Genomic DNA, 19,574 nt, shown 5'->3' with positions numbered 1-19,574 from the left:
AGCTATATTTATGAGTAACAAGCCTTTTTTAACATTGTTCCCAAAGATTTAGTAAGTAAATCTAAATAATTAAATCCAAACAACAATATCGGAATCTAATCAAGTAGACAAATCAAATAGAGGCGAATTCACAGTGACTTAAGGACATTTTCTGACGAAGAACACTTCCCGTAATGGTACATCGGTCTCAACAAAGATTACTGATAAGATGTAGGCCAAGAACTTGTAGTCATTTTATGTAGTTCTCCTTGTTTTTTTTTTTATTATTTACAAATTAGCCCTTGACTACAATCTCACCTGATGGTAAGTGATGATGAAGTCTAAGATGGAAGCGGGCTAATTTGTTAGGAGAAGGATGAAAACCACACCCCTTTTGGTTTCTACACGGCATCGTACCGTAACGCTAAATCGCTTGGCGGTACGTTTTTGTCGGTAGGGTGGTAACTAACCGCGGCCGAAACCACCCACCAGCCAGACCTGGATTAATTAAGAAAATATCAATCGAACCAGCCGAGGATCGAACCCAGGACCTCCGATTTTGTAAATCCATACGCATACCACTGCGCCACGGAGGCGTCGTTCATGTGACTTTCCATTATTTGGAGGTCCGCGGTTAGAATGTTAAGCTGCTTCTTAACCTAATAGCCTCAATAGCTCAACGGTTAGAGCAGTCGGACTCATCACGAAGGGGTGGTGGTTCGATCCCCGTTGGTTTATTGTCGTACCCACTCCTAATACAGTGTTTCCCGAGTTGGAGGGAAATGGGAAAAAGAAGGGGTTTTCCTTCGGAATTCTTAAGAAGCTGAAAATTACATTAACGTTTAGAATCCTTTCATTATAATGAAGTCTTCATTAAATCGATGTGTGTACAAAAAGACTAATGTTTTAGATGTTTTAGAAGTAATTAATTGTTGGTTAATTTATGATAAAAATACTTTAGACAAAAATTGTAGATAATTCAATTGCATGTGTTTAGATGTTTGCAAAATAATTTGAAGAAATTTAATTAGAGATTTTTACAAATTGCATATTTGGTTTTTCTAAAAATTTATGCCATATTTTTCCATTTTAGAATTTAACTATTGGGAGTGTTATTCATATTAATTTATAATAAAACACGCTTAAAATACAACGACGGAGTATGCCCGACTCGTTTCGAACCCATATGGGGCCCTTAGTTATGAACTGGTTCTTGCAACGCGGCACCATTCAAACTAGTCATATCTATTTACTATTCTTGAAAGTCTGCATGTTTGTAAGAAGTATTTAACAAAATTTTGCGGTACCTCAAATACCTACTCGAAAAATTCCACCAGCTCTTCTACTAACAGGATACTTACAAGATTTAATTCGTAAGCAATTATTTTGTTTCGTAACAGTGGTCTAGTGGGCTTTCTTTGAATGTCTTCTTTATCGGGTTGCTCGTCTCTGTAGTTGCCATAATATCTATAGTTGCCTACCGTACTTAATCAATCAATCAATCAATCAATCATTCAATCAATCAATTTATTTCTTTGCAGATACATGCATTATTCATACAGGTGGTCAATAGATGTAGATGGTAAATGTATCTTGCCAATTAGGCATGCAAAGTATTTAATGATTCAAAAGACAATTTCACCATTTAAAATTTACATCTTTACAATTAAAATATGTATGAAAATAACAATAATATGAACTTAAATACTCATTTACACTGTAGAATGCCTGTTGAGTTAGGTATTTATATAAATTATTTTTAACTTATCTATGATAGGCTGACGTTTCATTATTATATGTCAGTTGTATTTAAAAAAAATAATAATTATTTATACCATTGTCTAATGAAATAGACTATTATCAAGTCTAGACAATATATTTAATTTAAATAAAATCTGATTTTTTTAAATCTATTTATATTTATATCGTTTACATTTACACACATTACATTTCCACACATACAGTAAGTGGTTAAGGATGGGCCGTAAATTCAATAAGAGAATTATTGAAAGCCACAGAATCCAATTTGTCCGAAGGAAATTCGATATAAATCGGTTTGATGTCCAGTTGCTGCCCAATGTTTATAATATACCTACCCACGCATGATGTTACGTTGATGACTGTTTCTCTTTTTAATTTAAGTTAGTTATACAGGGTGTCCCGTAAATGATACGACGTACTCTACAAGGTGAGAGCTGACATCAAGGCATACTAAAATAACGCAATATATGTTATAGCTTGGCAACTTTGTTCGTAACACTCCCGACGTTACGCGCGGGCCGGCGGGCGTGTAGCGATGAATGAAAAACCCACGACTGATGCACGTCACTTCCCCGGCCGCACGATTTCACACCCACGTCTTTCCCCCCGTCGCCTGCATATCATGGGAGTGTTATCAACGAACTTGCCAGACTATAGCTGAAATTTTACAGTTTTAAAATATTGTTTTTTCTACAAAATACAAAAATCACTACCTTCAGTGCAATTTAGTCGTGTCTATGTGCTGAAAAAATACTTAAACTTTGATTTAATAATTATTTTTGAATAGGTGTTTCAAATGGATAAGTTTATTTTTTTTTCTACTGCCCAGTAGTATGAAGAATAATTGTACCAAGTTCCATTAAAATCCGTCGTGTAGTTTTTGTTTCTATAACGAACATACAGACAGACAAAAATTTTACTGATGCATTTTTGGCATCAGTATCGATCACTAATCACCCCCTGATAGTTATTTTGGAAATATATTTCATGTACAGAATTGACCTCTCTACAGATTTATAATAAGTATAGATGTATTAAAGCTAAAGAGTTTGTTTGGTCATTAAAAAAAATATTTATTCGTTTTGGTTGGTTTGGTTTTTCCATTTATCGAGGAGGGATATATATGGCTGCCACCGCCACAGCTGTAATAATAATTTTTAATATTAATTTATTTTATTCATTAAAAGCAGGTTTACAAAAGGCTGTATAACTTGAAGCTGTATAAAAAGTAGTCTATACCTTACCTACCTTTGACGGCCTCCGTGGCGCAGTGGTATGCGATTTACAAGACGGAGGATCTGGGTTCGATCCCCGGCTGGACAGATTAAGATTTTCTTAATTTGTCCAGGTCTGGCTGGTGGGAGGCTTCGGCCGTGGCTAGTTACCACCCTAACTGCAAAGACGTACCGCCAAGCGATTTAGCGTTCCGGTACGATGCCGTGTAGAAACCGAAAAGGGTGTGGATTTTCATTCTCCTCCTAACAAGTTAGCCCGCTTTCTTAGAGTGCATCATCACTTACCATCAGATTAGATTGTAGTCAAGGGCTAAATGGTAAATAATAAAAAAAAAATTCCAAAATTTATCAAAATATATCAGAAAAACAACTTTGAAAGTAAAACGAACATTTTGAACGAGTATTTAAATCCCCGCCAACGTTAATCTTAAAATCATTCAGCAATTATCTCTTAAATCACTCCCTTAAGCTACGCTGCTGAACAATGTTATTTTAACCATTCATTAGCACTTTCAACGCTTAATACATGCTAATTACCAGTGGCGTGCACAAGGTTTGTGACTAGGGTATACACTGTCCGTACAAATTTTATAAACTGGAAAATTCCTTCTGCAATTCAGGTTTGTAAGGAGTGATCATAGTAAGCAGCGCATTTTAGCATCTATAAAGTGTACGCCACTGCTAATAACACAACATTCTTCCGTTAAGTTCAGTTTAAGAGCCGTAATAGCCCAGTGGATATGACCTTTGCCTCCGATTTCGGAGGGTGTTGGTTCATGGTTATTGGCATGCACCTCCAACTTTTCAGCTGTGTGCATTTTAAGAAATTAAATACCACATGTCGCAAACGGTGAAGGAAAAACATCGTGAGGAAACCTGATACCACAGAATTTTTATAGTTCCCTGCGTGTGTAAAGACTGCCAATCCGCATTGGGCCAGCGTGGTGGACTAAGGCCTAACCCCTCTCATTCTGAGAGGAGACTTGTGCTCAGCTGTGAGCCGAATATGGGTTGATAATGAGTAGACAATAAAGAAATACCTTCTCTTTGATAAATACTATGCCAAGACCACGCAGCGTCCTGGGGTAAATACCATGACAAGATGATCACCCAGCGTCCTGGGGCACAAATCAGATAATTCGTTTTTATAATAGACTAGCGGACGCCCGCGACTTCGTCCGCGTGAAACTCGATGTAAACTTTCAACTACCTCTATCCTACCCTTAACCTAGCCCCTACCCTGCCCATTTCCCTACCTTACCTTGCAGAGTACAGAAAATAATTAACTTTTCTTGTTAATTTTTTACACCTTGTGTCCGAAAACCCCAAATATCTTACGCACCCTATTTTTTTCCAAAATAAAATTTAGCCTATGTTACTTGTGGATAATGTAGCTTTCGTATGGTGAAAGAATTTTTAAAATCGGTCCAGTAGTTTTTGAGCCACAACAAACAAACAAACAAACAAACAAACAAACATACAAACAAAGTTATCCTCTTTATAATATTAGTATAGATACTCAAAAAGATGAAGATGCCACCTGCAAGTACCCATTAAGTTTACCTCCTTACAATTTATCCTGATAAACTTAAGTATGTGGATACACGAGTATGCTCTCTTACTAAAAGCTCGCTTATACCTAATCTTAATAACGCCATATTTCCTAGAAGCTTCAAGTAAATTTGTTTCAACCTACGAGTATATTGTGTACAATACCATCCATATTGCTTTTAGCTTTTAAATCGCAGTAAAATTTGCATACACGCAATCTTATATGGCGTATTGTATGTTACTGGCAAAACCGCAAAATGTACAAAGTGCATATTGTCCGGTTTCATGCAAACTACGCATAGACAAGGTTTTATCATAGTAGGGCTTTGTGACGGAACTTAGTTTGCACCAAGCAGCAATGTATTTCATAGATATGGTCGCCAGTGTAATTACATGTTTTTAACGCTTAACATAATTATACCTCAGGTTGAGCAAATTCTAGTATGACATACTACATACATAAAGAAATGAAAGTACCTATAGAGAGATTCGTAATCTTTCACCTCCTTATCTCGAAGATAAGGTTGGTCGGCAGAGGTTAAAACTTAGATCATAATAACCCTGTCATTATGAAATTGTCTTTATCGTCCAAACCAATTAACTTGTGACCAATACCTATTGGAAAATTGTCCAGAAGTTTACAGTTTACACACATTAAAATTAACAATACATGTTTCATTATGAAAAAATAAGAATATTTCTTGCGCTATCTCTAGAGTAATATAATAACGGGTTACGAGAGAATGTAGATGTTTATGACACACTGGTAAGGTGTGCAGACACCATTATTTCATTTTGTTTTTCTTATTCCTATGGGCAGAGTTTTGGCGTATTATTTACTCCATTATTGTCATCTTTTAGCTCTCTTTGGTAAATACTTATAATGAAATCATATTAGTACTACATTCAACTTACTTTTATTCAATTTTTATTTAACTTTCAAGGCAATGTAGTATTTGTATAATTTTCGAAGTTTTGCCGTAACATTCATGCACTCAATGCAAACTATAAACTCCATTACAAACTAATACAGCTTCTCGGAACAGATTCAAGAATTTAAATACAATATTAGAAAAATAATAAGATTTCTGAGACAAATAGTATAGGAGCTAGCGACCCATTTTTATTTACAGGTTTTGCGTTTGGCATTCGGTATTATCAGATAGAGAAACCTAGGGAACTCCTCTCAGAATGAGAGGGGGTTAGGCCAATAGTCCACCACGCTGGCCCAATGCGGATTTGCAGACTTCACACACGCAGAAAATTATGAAAATCCTCTGGTATGCAGGTTTCCTCGCAATGTTTTTCCTTCACCGTTTGAGACACGTAATATTTAATTTCTTAACTTACGGTACTATTACATAAAACAAAAATATAATAGGTACTTACAGCTCGTCCGGACACCTGGCTCGAACGATGTTTGTACTGTGTTTCTTTGGTTGTGTATGTAGCCAGGTCTAGTGAATTATGGTCCAGTCCAGTTAAGGATGAATTTTAATAATTACATTAAAATCTTCATATCCGTGAAATTTTATCATAAAGTAAAAAACAATATTCGCGTTTATTAAAGTTTTTGATGTTTGTATTCTTGCACATTATCTAACAGATAACTGAAAAAAATAACGACATATATAAAGTATTTATCATCAGAGCAAATTCATGTATTTCAGCACCAAAGTAAATTTTAAAATGAATGATTTGCGTTTATAATTTCACTATAAGATTTAAAAAGCTCCCAGAAATCCTTTTTTCCATGTTTATATTCCAAGTTTTTAATACTTCGAACTTATTTATGAATTACCTATTAACAACATTAAAAATTCGAAGGGAGTAAGTTAGTTCCCTTATATCTATTAAAAGCCTACTTTCAATAAAATGAAGGAGCCAAATAAGTCACCTCAAAAGCTTTTCCTCAAAGTCAACCATTTCAATTAAACGAAAAGGATCCAAAGATTTTTAAGCGAACAGTGACTTATTTGAAACGATTTTTTGGCAAAAGCGTTCGACGAAATGAATTAAGGATCAGAAATTAGAATATCGTTAGTTCACGAAGTTCAAAATTAAGTCTAAAATAACCTAATAGTAAAGATTTGTTTATTTAATAACAACAACAAGTTCGCCTTCTAAAGACTGCGATCTCATGACGCTGCAGTCTAAGATGGAAACGGGCTTACTTGGCAGAGAAAAAAGAAAGAACAAGAAAATACACTTTATTGTACACCACAAAGAACATAAAATACAACAGATACAATTTTTTTACAAAAAATGCTCAATAGGCGACCTTAGCGCTAATGAGCGATCTCTTCCAGGCACCCTAATGAAGAGGTAGGCACGCGTTTATTATTCTACTCATAAATCATAAATGTTAAATTAATCGTATGTACGATTATTAATTCCAGTCAGTAAAATGACATTTCAGTGACAGTTGCACTTGTCATTTTACTGACTGGAATTAATAATCGTACTTTAATTACGTTTTTTACAATTTGGTAAGAAAAAATGGTTAAAAGCTTTATGTTTTTAGACATTGATATTGTCGGCCATAGCTAACGACCTAGTTCTTGTCAGTACCTACCGCGATTCTCACGATGTGTTAATTTATATAATATAAAGTACCTATCGTATTAAACAGAGAATGGTAATGAAAGTTGTCCAATAGAGAGAGTTTTTAAACTATTGGACATATAGAAATTAAATAAAAACTTTTACATGCAAGTGAAGGCGCAGGCAATTGTTAGTTTCTGACCAAATAGCACCATAGGTAGGTACACATTTTACATAATATAATTACATAAAAAACCACCTACCAAAATACTATGTAATGTTCACGGTATGTAAGCTATAGTTCACAACTTTAGGTTTTTTACACAACAATAATACTACTCAAAAAGGTTCTTTTAAGCGACACTTTTCGTTTCGATTCACATACATTTTATTTTTAATAATAAGCTTTACGGCTCTGGGTTCTAGCCCTTTTGAGTCCGGATTCACATACAACAAATTAATTATCACGGACCAATTATAGAAAAACCTGCCCCGCAAGACGTTACCTCTCTGTCAAACAACCAACGATCTAACGCGATATCGATTGTATCGATGTTTCATTGTTGTAATCGTTTTCGTCGTCTAAAAAGCTCCCTAATAATTCCGGTTTGTGTAGTAAGTAGTCAGTCAGTCAATGGCATGAAAAACGGTCAACAACTTCTAATTCACTAAAAGATGACGTGACGTTTAATTTGAAAATATTTCTATTTTATTTTTGTTATTCTTTACATGGTAGCCCTTGATTTCAGTCTCACTCAGTAACTGATGTTCAGTCAGTAACTGATGATGCAATCTAAGATCGAAGCGGGCTAACTTGTTAGGAGGAGGATGAAAATCCACACCCCTTTCAGTTTCTACACGACATCGTACCGGAACGCTAAATCGCTTGTCGGTACGCCTTCGCGGTCGAAGCCTTCTACCAGCCAGACCTGAACCAATTAAGAAAACCTCAATCGGCCCAGCCCGGAATCCAACCCAGGACCTCCGTCTTGTAAATCCACCGCGCATACCACTGCGCCACGGAGGTCGTCAAAAACATAATTATAATTAATAATAAATTAAAACAATATATAAAAAAAAATCGATTCTATTCTTCTAACGAACGAGCGAACAGCAAAACATTGATCCATTAATTGAATATTCTGTGTACAGATTATAATTATTATTTATTCTTGTTAAATTTTTTCGATGTGTGAGTTTACCTCGAATCCAAAATCCAAAATGAATCCAAAACGTCTCTTTTAAATATGGTTACGACATTAGCCACCTCCATAAACGTTGAGCTACAATCCTCCGACGTAAAAGATATATACAGAACATCTAACAAAGGTGATAAGCCCATTGTAGTTGAATTATCTACCTACCTACAGAAAACAAACCTAAAAGTTGCGGCTAAAACATACAACTACAAAAATAAAAATAATAAGCTAAACACGCAACATCTGGGATTGAAGTGCAATAATATTCCCATATTTTTATCGGACCACCTAACACAGAAAGGTAACAGACTGTATTACTTAGCAAGAGAGCTGACTAGATCGCAGAACTACAAATTCTGTTGGACCTCTCTCGGTGACGTTTTGGTTCGTAAGGACATAAACTCCCCGATTATAAAAATTATAAGTGAATCACAAATAAAGAGCCTATATGAACCTACAAAGTGACTAGATCCTATCCTAGTAGTTATGCTGTACTCCTGGACTAATATTTTTATATATTACCCAACTATGAATTCGCTCATTGTATTTTATCATTTTGTAACTTTAATTGTAAAATTTTGTTTTCTTGTATCTTTTATTACAACTTTTTATGTCTACCTTCATGTTTTATACAATCTCTTACACATACTACGATTATACACATTAAATACAAATTACCTACATTTTTTCTGTACATACACTACGAGTATTGCAACTCAAACTTACACATTACAGAGAACTATCACTAGCTATGCCGTCCTGTTTTTATGTCAACAAATAGACGCAAGCACATTATCTATTGCTAACTTATATTTACTAACCCAAAATCAAGTACATAAAATTCATATTATTTATAAGAAATTTTACTATTTTCTAAAGTGTAATGAGTCAATAACAAGTAGATCTAATATTATGATAGTAATTTTTTATGAGACATGTGTGTTTGTAAACATTTTATCTAATACTTTTAACAATGGATAACATATTGCAAACCAGTGCAGATATAGACAACACCCATTTTGCCCAGGCCCTGATGTGTAAACCTGAGGACAGTCTTGCTCACATCGTACCCTCAAATAACTTAACTATTTTAACTCAAAATATAAGGAGCATTTATAAAAACTTAGACAGCTTTCAAGTAACGTTGCACTCACTTAATTTTGATTGCGATGTATTAGTTATGACCGAGTGCCATCTCTCAGAAAATAAACCTATTCCTGTACTTAGTGATAACTACAATACATATTATACAAAGAAATGTATAAACCAATGTGACGGAGTTATATTTTACGTTAGCAAGACTCTCAACTACGCAATATCTGAACCTAATATTAGCAATGCCTCTTGCCTTGTACTTACACTTAAAGACACTGTAGTTATTGGTATATATCGTAGCCCTTCAATTAGAAATACTGACGACTTTATATCTTCTTTAGAATTACAACTTCAAAATTATAAACAATATGAAAATATTATTATAACGGGTGATATTAATATAGACATAAAACTGAACTCAACCGACCCTAATTGCAATAACTACCTAACCACGCTTGCATATCATGGTCTTCTCCCGGGTCATAGACTACCTACGCGTGATAAAATGTGTTACGACCACATGATGCTAAAAACGTCATTACCCGCGAAGTCTCTTGTTCTGTCCAACGCACCAACCGATCACTCCACCGTTATCATAAACCTTATGTATAAGCCACTGTACCATAATGTTGTGAAAACCAGAGCCTCAGTAGATTTTGATGGTGCTTCAAATGAAATAAAGTCTAAAATTACAGTGATACTAGAAAGTCAAGACCCAATTCAAGCTGCCGAGTGCCTGGTTGATACAATTTCTACGGCATTGCATAATAATCGATCAATAACTACGATACCCAACAGGAAACGTCGCATCCAGCCCTGGATAACACCAGGAATTCTACGGTGTATAAGACATAGGGACAAACTACACACTAAAGTAAAAATAAATCCAAATAACGACCTCTTAAAAATTACTTACACTCGCTACAGAAATTACTGTCATAAACTCATTAGGAAACTTAAAAATAATTACGATAGGAATAGATTAGACCGTGCAAAAAATTCAAAATCCTTGTGGAAAACATTAAAATCAATTTGTTACACTAATAAAGACAAACCTGACGACACAACCAAACTTACTACCCTGAAGAACTCCCCCTTAGAATCTGCAAATTTTATTAATTGTTACTTTTCTAATCGTGGCAAAGACATGGCGGAAAAATTAACAGGCTCGCCCACTGATATTGATAGCAAAGTGGACACAATATCAACCCCATCTAACTCTTTTGCACTCCTTAACACTGACCCATCAGAAATAAACTCTATTATACTCGACCTTTCATATAGCTCTGCCCCAGGGTGGGACAACATCTCTACGTCGTTCATCAAAAAAGCTAGAAATATTCTTATGCCAATAATGAGTCATGTCTACAATCTATGCTTTGAACATGGCCGATTCCCATCTATATTTAAAAGAGCCATTGTTACACCGATATATAAAGGTGGGTGCAGAGACGACGTTGACAATTACAGACCGATCTCAGTTCTCCCGGTTCTATCAAAAATCCTGGAAAAGCTTATAAATAATCGTCTTAATACATACCTGATGCAATTTGACCTGTTAGCTAAAAACCAGTACGGGTTTAGAAACGGCGTCTCCACAGAAGACGCAGTGATAGCCTTAACTGAGGAAATTAGTAATCACCTGGATGCCGGTAACAAATGCGCTGGAGTCTTTCTGGACCTAGCCAAAGCTTTTGAAACCGTCTCTGTACCAATCCTTCTAAAAAAGCTACACAATATTGGTGTGCGAGGCCTGCCCCATGCTTTACTCACTGACTACCTGTCTAACCGTGAAAACCAACTTAAACTCGGTAAATATATCAGCAATCCAACAAACATCTCCTACGGCGTACCACAAGGTAGTGTCCTTGGACCTACCTTGTTCCTGATCTACGTAAATGATCTCTGTAATTATCAAATCCAAAATTGTAAAATATATACCTATGCCGATGACACTGCACTCATCTTCCATGCAGGTACATGGGATAGGCTAAAAGAAGTCGCTGAGTCAGGTATTCGACACGTCTCCAGCTGGTTGAATTCAAATCTATTAACTCTCAATATAAATAAAACCAAATTTCTAACGTTTTCCATTTATAAAGTAACACAACCTAACATCAACTTTAGTCTGAAAGCACATACTTGCGACCATTCCGTTTCAAATATTTGCACATGCAACAATATTGCTAGAGTTGATAGTATTAGATATCTAGGAGTAATTATCGATCAGCATCTGAGCTGGAGACGACATATAGAATGCATTACGGATAGGACGAGAAAACTTATATGGATCTTCAAAAAACTCAGACACGTTGCTAATAAAAAAATTCTCATAAATACATACAAGGCTCTGGCACATTCTGTGATTAGTTACTGCATAACCGTATGGGGAGGTGCAGCCAAAACCCATTTAATTGCCCTTGAAAGAGCTCAGAGATCATTGTTAAAAGTGATGTTCTTTAAACCTTTTCGATATCCCACTTTTTCACTACACTCCAGCTATAAATTACTCACAATTAGACAGACATATATATTTAACTGTATAAATAAAATTCACCAAAAGCTGCCGTTTCAACCACACAACACTTCAAAACGTAGAACTACTAAAGTTTGCCAATATACACGAAGCAGAACTAAATTTATAAGAAAGCAATATGGTTACCAATCTTCATTTCTCTATAACAAATTTAATAAAAGTCAAAAAATTAATGCTTTGACTCATAATAAATTGAAACGGAAGGTAACTGATACCTTGCTGGCCCTAGACTATGAACAAACTGAACTTTTACTTAAAGATAACTTTTCTTAAATACGGACGCAATTATTTTAAATAAAACACAAACTGATAATACACACACGCACACACACTCTCACACACACACACACACACACACACACACACAAACACACACACACGCACATACACACACACTAAATATATTATAATTTATAATTCTGTTATTTGTTAACTACGGTTGTTCTGTGTGGTGAATGAGCGGGGCACCCAGTAATACGGGTTTTCCACCTAGTACAGGGGCCCTTGCTACTTGTTTGTAAGACTTAGTTGACGAATAAAGATTTTTTCATTTTTTCATTTTTCATTTTCATTTTTCACCTCGTCCCCCTCTATAAACGACAGACAATTTTGTTGCTGCATTTGGGTGCGATGCATTTCCATGTCTAATTCCTCTATGTTAATTAAATAGAGTTTGCAGAAATACAACACAAACGACATAAAAAGAACCTTAAATACCCCAAGCAGACATGAGTCACAAACCATTTTGAAAAACAAAGATTGAGTTTTATGGGTATTAAAATTAAATAAGAGCTTTAATTAATTTTATAAATCGTATTATCGTATTATCATATCAAAAGAAGAAAGAAGTTGTAATTCAAATGATGTTTTCTTTTATTATAATGTGAATAAAATATTTTCATTTATTGCAGAATTACCTTAAACTATAATTAATTTTTTGATTTTGTATTAAGTGAAAGAAGATTTGAGATTTGACAGTTCACACTTCACAGCACAGAACACTACTTTATTTTTTGTCTGTGACTAATACTCCTACTTCACAGTATTCGTTAACTAAATCCAGTTTGTTGTGCGTATTTTCTTCCCTTATAATTTTTGTTATTTCGTTTTGTTCTCGTTTCGTTGTTATTGTTTATTATTGTTATTTGTTGTTCGTTTACTGTTTTTACTTTACTTCTTTAAATCTTAATATTTTACAAATAGAGGCCTAAATTGAAAAGTAGTGTCTTAACAAACTCATCAAATTCTACATAAAAACGTATATCTTACAATAACCCACACTACGAGAAAACGAGTAAAAACTACTTGTCAAGTTTTTAATTTATGCCTATAATCGCGTACATAATTTTCATAGTCAAGCTACAGTTTTCTATTAGTAATTGAGTTACAGATAGAAGGACAGACGGACATGGGTATGGGTATCTTCAAGTCAAGAGTGAATAGGCATCTTCTAGGCAAGCGCGTTTTACCAAAGGCTGCCTCATAGCTTACAATCTAGCGTACAGCTAACAGTGTTTGCTTATACATAATAAAAAAACAAAACTATAAGGGTTCTTTATTGACCACGGAACCCTAAATATAAGTGAAACATTATCTGTTCGATAAATAACAGTTTATAGGAACATAAAATATAAAAAAAATTGTCTATCAAAGGAAGTTTTATTTCATGACAATATTCGTGAATAATGCTTTAGTAAAATGTTGAGCACCCCTGAATCATATGTTTTTGTTTATTTACATTGTTTAAAATACCTACCCGATCTGACTATAAGGATTTGATAATTCATCCTCAGGAGTGTGTTTACCTCATATTTATTAGATTATTAGATTATAAATATTAAGGTAATGTTATACCTACTTAGGGAATCACGCTACAGAGAATAAAAATTCGCCTCGCATTCGATTCGCTTTCCGGGATTATCTGGCCCACTTATCCTGGTTTTCGCCTTGGGCAATCGATTTTTTTACTCTGTTGGCTCTCATATTTGTGTTTACATATTTGTATTTAGCCTCTAGTGTTGCAATTAATGTTGGCAGCCTGCGAAAAAACAACATAGCAAATCTGCAACAGAATGAAAAAAATTACAAACACACTAGTCATCCTCATCCAGAGGATGACTAGTGTGTTTGTAATTTTTAAAAGTTCTCCTCAATTTCTCCAGGATTCCATCATCTGATCTTGACACGATGGAAATCGGACGAAATGGGGAGTATACCCTTTAAAACAATAAAAGAATTTTTCAAATCGGTTCAGGCGTCTTCGAATCTACTCCTTTTTGAAGTCGGTTAAAAACAAAGACAATAGAAATAGTGTGCGAGGGAAGCCGTAGGATAGAATATTAATAAAATTTCCATTAAAATACATTTCAATAACAGAGCCCGGTACATATTCTTTGTTATTTCATTTCCCGGTAAACAAGTGCAGAACAAGCGCATATGAAGTAAAAGCGAATTGAAAAAGAATCCATAAGAACCACCACCTCTCGGTGATGAGTGCAACCGGTTTACCGTTGTAAAAGAAAGAAAGAAAATATATTTATTACTACATTATGCCACACATCACAATTATTTAAGAATAATACCCTGCGATATGTGGCATAACCTAGAAAAAGGTCCTAGCTCAGCATATTGCTATATGCTCCCCATAAACGAAGAACATACAGCGCTGATTTTCAGCTAGTGCTTGTGCTATTGAGGCCTTTTTTATTTATAACCCTACTAATATTAAAAAGGCGAAAGTTTGTGTGTAAGTGTGTAAATATGTTTGTTTCTCTTTTACGTTGCGACTACTGAAGCGATTTGGCTGAAATTTGGAATGGAAATAGATTTTACTCTGGTTTAATACATAGGCTACTTTTCATCCCAGAAAAATCCACGGCTCCCGCGAGATTTGTGAATAACTGAACTTTTAAAAATTACAAACACACTAGTCATCCTCATCCAGAGGATGACTAGTGTGTTTGTAATTTTTAAAAGTTCTCCTCAATTTCTCCAGGATTCCATCATCTGATCTTGACACGATGGAAATCGGACGAAATGGGGAGTATACCCTTTAAAACAATAAAAGAATTTTTCAAATCGGTTCAGGCGTCTTCGAATCTACTCCTTTTTGAAGTCGGTTAAAAACAAAGACAATAGAAATAGTGTGCGAGGGAAGCCGTAGGATAGAATATTAATAAAATTTCCATTAAAATACATTTCAATAACAGAGCCCGGTACATATTCTTTGTTATTTCATTTCCCGGTAAACAAGTGCAGAACAAGCGCATATGAAGTAAAAGCGAATTGAAAAAGAATCCATAAGAACTCTAGTCTGTATTGCTCATCTAATAAGTTTGCTTTAACCTTTAGAGAGGATGTATTGCGCGATTTTATTCTAAGAATACTTGTTTAAACCGGTAACTTCATGTGTGTTATTTCTTTGCAATCTTGGCAAACTTTTATACCTAGGAATTATTCGACATTCCATACCCGACTGCTTCAGAGCCCAGATCTCTTCTATGCTTTTTACCTTAATCTGGGTAACGAAGCTAGTGGCATAACTATCGGGTGGCAGAGTCCTGCCACCCTAAAGTTACGCCTCTGGCAACCTTGGCACTTTGCCGACTGACAAATCCCTGCCTCTATATGGCCTTCAGTGCCAGAGGCCGTAAGATCAGAAGTAATTCATCATCATTATTAGATTGTAAAGGAATTTTTTATAATGTTTTACTTAAACGCAGGATGTCAATGTGTCACCCATTACGTTTGTAATTTAAGAAAAATCTAACTTTAATTTGTTTTATTATTATTTGAATCATTATTTGCGTGGAATTTCAAATATCACGGTCTACGAGCATTCATCTAATTAGTGGATCCTTTCAAAACTGAACAGAGGGCCTAGTGGCAGTTTGATAATGTTACTATCGCGTTAACGTAAACACGCCATCTAGTGGCACTACTGCACAACTATTTCAATTCCATATAAATTCGCGTTTACGTCAATGCGATAGTAACAGTATGATAATATTGAAAACTCCCACTAGGCACTCTGTTTGTGCGTTAAGTGAAGTTAAGAAGAAAATAAAACAACTTGGCCCCATCCAAAAAAAATTCCAAGGGCCTCAAAAGGTATAGTGACGTCACTAATCGAACACGCTCTCATATTACTAACTAGACTAGGCAGTGTCAGACCTATTCGACATCAATACTTGTAATTAACTAGCGGACGCCAGCGACTTCGTCCGCGTGGAATTCAGTTATTCACAAATCTCGCGGGAGCCGTGGATTTTTCTGGGATGAAAAGTAGCCTATGTATTAAACCAGAGTAAAATCTATTTCCATTCCAAATTTCAGCCAAATCGCTTCAGTAGTCGCAACGTAAAAGAGAAACAAACATATTTACACACTTACACACAAACTTTCGCCTTTTTAATATTAGTAGGGTTATAAATAAAAAAGGCCTCAATAGCACAAGCACTAGCTGAAAATCAGCGCTGTATGTTCTTCGTTTATGGGGAGCATATAGCAATATGCTGAGCTAGGACCTTTTTCTAGGTTATGCCACATATCGCAGGGTATTATTCTTAAATAATTGTGATGTGTGGCATAATGTAGTAATAAATATATTTTCTTTCTTTCTTTTACAACGGTAAACCGGTTGCACTCATCACCGAGAGGTGGTGGTTCGGTCCCCCGTCCCCGCTTGTTGGACTACTGTCGTACCCACTCTAATAATGAAGTTTTTCCCGACTAGTTAGACGGGAATGGGAATATTTGTCATATTTAAAAAGTAATGGCAACTATATAAAAAATCTTATAATTATAAGAATATAGGTACTTAATCCCATAACCATAAATATCCTCTCATACAAATAGTTTTGCGACGTATTACGTAAGAGTCGAATTTGTGCGACCTGCGCAAACAATCCAATATATTTGTTCAGATAAGACTCTAATACGAACTTTGATCGTGGGCAGGTGATGTGTCACGTATTTGTTGAGGCAATACTGTCACGCAAAATAATTAGATAGCCTCAATCTAGACAGGTTTATAAGATCAGATTAAATTACTGAAGTGATAGGTACTTGGCAACATACAAAGTATACTACCTATTAGATACGTCACTAACATGTGAGGCGAACAAAAATGGCGCTTGACGATCTGTCTGGCGCTTGACGATCTCTCCGGCGCAGTTGGTAGTGCTGTGGTTCTCAACAGAGAGGTCCTGGGTTCGATTCCCAGCACAGCAACAACAGCAATTGGTACAGTACGCACGCGTATCAAGCACGAGCTCTACCTGTCACAAAGAGCTCTAATGCTAATATCAAATGATGACCATTAAAAAAGGCTCACTTAAGTTTGCATTTTTACGACGAGATAGGTTGTCTTGCATAAAAATTGGATACAACTAAACTAAAAGATAAATCAGTAAGTAACTAAATCAATTAAAAGTAAATGTATATGGTAAAAAAGTATTTGCTCAGACCAATTACCTTCTATTGGAAGGTAAATAAAGAAGTTATTAAAGAAGTTATCGTAACTTTTAACTTGGTAACTTAATCTTAGTTTTAAGTTTTCGACTATCATTACCACCATTAGATTAAATTAAATTATGACATAATCTTGACCTTTCAAAAGTGCTTATAAACTAAGCCTAATTGAAATAAATGAATAATTTAGACTTTTTTTTTTTGACTTTTTATTAGAGGTACTCTGTATCTATTATCGACTCTTAAATCTATGATTTAAAAGGTTTGTTATAAATCTATGATTGGTCTGAGTGTATTTTGACGTCGAAGTTACATTAAATTTAAATTTGGCGCCCTCTTAATGGGAATTGTTGTATTGCCAGATTACTTTCCTTTCTATTTTACTCTATTCACACTAGCAATTTATTCCGAAATCCTCCAACTTATTATTTATTTTCAAAATATTATTAATTAAAAATAATAATATATATTAATTTTAGTATTTTAGATAAAATAGTATACAAAAAATCAATTATACTTACTATGGATAGAGTATAATTCGTACAGCATGAATATCAACATCACTAACATCCGAACAAGTGTGACAACTTAACAGGTAAGCTTCAAAATTTGTGTCTATGGCCTGAAATCTGCAATTCGATTGGCTAATATGAATAAAGTTGAAAATGGCGCGCGTTTTGTCACATCCTGTTATGTGTTGGTGAGTGCATGGCCTCGACGTTGATCCCGTTCCAAGATTTTTATTCCCCAACGTCGCAGTCTTTACATATGTAATATTTAAGACAATATTATTCGTAATGGTGTTCTGTAAAAGGCCATGGATTTGATGAAAACGGTAAGGATTGCATAGTTGCAGTATTCTCTAAAAAATTTGTTTGGCTTTTGTTTCTTGTTTTGGTGATATTGAAACTGGCCATTACATTAGAAAAAATATCTCTTTCCAGAAATTGTGTGCACGTGGGAGGTAAGTGTTAATAGTTTTCATTAAGTAGACTGGGGTTCAATATATTTTTTTCACACTAGAAGTACTTACGGTTTGTTGATTTGTCAATACATGGCACCCGGCAACCGAGCGTTGTTACGCCATCTTATACTTAGTGTTCTGTCCGTTCCGCACATTTATTCGAGTACTAACAAGGGAGAGTTTAACGATGTTGTTCATGATTAACGGAAAGTGCTCGTGATGGAAGCGATTTGGTAAACATTGATTCCGGGTATGTCATTTTCACTTTTTGCATCGGATTACCTGACTTGACCGACCACATGTTCGTACATGGATTTGTTGTTGTTTAGTCGGCACCCACCCAGTTGCATAATATATTTTGTGCATGATAAAATAACGCTTATAACGTAGTCTAATTATCAGTTTAAATGTAGCCGCAACATGATGTATTTATCGCTTTATATGTAGTTAATGCGTAAAGTGGTATAACCTATAAATTTGACAGTAATGAGGTCCAAAGTATCATTGTGGATTGTCATTCCAGTTTCTTTTGCACCTCACTTCAAGGTCACTCTTGAAGGTATTGTTTCAAATATATCTTCAAGATACCTTCTATACAAGTAACTGTTAATAAAATAAAAAAGGTCAACATTGCATCAACATCTGTTGTAAATGACAAATTAATTTTAGCAAGTTACACTTTAGTTGTGATGCAACAGTGTTTGCTATGTATTTAAATTGATTTTAATGCATAAAATGAACTTTAAAATTTCAGTTTAATTAGCATTGATATAGTTTATTTTACCTTTTACTAGTGTACCTAATAGTGAAAAAACTGTGAAGGAAAACATTGTGAGGAAACCTGCATACCAGAGAATTTTCATAATTCTCTGTGTGTTGTGAAGTCTGCCAATCCACATTAGGCTAGAGGGGTGGACTATTGGACTAACCTTTCTTATTCTGAGAGGAGAATCGAGCTCAGCAGTGAGTCGAATATGGGTTGATAGCGAGTACCTAATAGTAAAATAAACTATTTCCACATTTAAAAAAGGCCAAAAAAATAGTAAAATTAAAAAATTGTCAGCCATTTGTTTTTAATACTTTATTTTAACCATACCACATACACACATATAGATTTTGCAAAAAATAAATTTAAAGTTTCTAAGATTATGATGACTTATGACATAACACTTGCTAACTTAAATACAATCACCTCAGTATGAAATTCTTACCCATAATTTATTTTGACCATTAGATTT

The 19,574-nt window shown here is 34.8% G+C and overlaps 1 protein-coding gene and 1 long non-coding RNA gene across 4 annotated transcripts in view; one reads left to right on the top strand and one right to left on the bottom strand.

The window, feature by feature from the left end:
• Positions 1-1,614: 1,614 nt before the first annotated feature.
• LOC128198790 (uncharacterized) lies at positions 1,615-18,522 on the bottom strand. Its single transcript, XR_008251494.1, has 5 exons — positions 18,406-18,522; positions 17,894-18,001; positions 13,759-13,938; positions 5,916-6,136; positions 1,615-2,882 (listed from the first exon to the last, which is right to left on the bottom strand). It is a non-coding gene; the product is annotated as an uncharacterized LOC128198790 (long non-coding RNA).
• The window catches only part of LOC112053634 (uncharacterized), a 32,235-nt gene continuing 30,710 nt past the window's right edge, over positions 18,050-19,574 (top strand). Inside the window, exons 1-2 of one of the 3 annotated variants that reach the window (XM_052885821.1) lie at positions 18,056-18,207; positions 18,317-18,336. Coding sequence is in view for 1 of the 3 variants with exons in the window: in XM_052885820.1 (XP_052741780.1) it covers positions 18,190-18,207 (18 nt within the window). In the remaining 2 variants the exon portion in view is untranslated. Of the gene's footprint in view, positions 18,208-18,316; positions 18,337-18,449; positions 18,587-19,574 lie in introns of those variants that run through there. The other 2 variants (XM_052885820.1, XM_052885822.1) reach the window with 2 other exon arrangements.

Source organism: Bicyclus anynana, chromosome 15, assembly GCF_947172395.1.
Source record: "Bicyclus anynana chromosome 15, ilBicAnyn1.1, whole genome shotgun sequence".
Lineage (NCBI taxonomy): Eukaryota > Metazoa > Arthropoda > Insecta > Lepidoptera > Nymphalidae > Bicyclus > Bicyclus anynana.
Note: the sequence above shows the minus strand (reverse complement) of the source record. Positions and strands in the feature narration are given on the sequence as shown.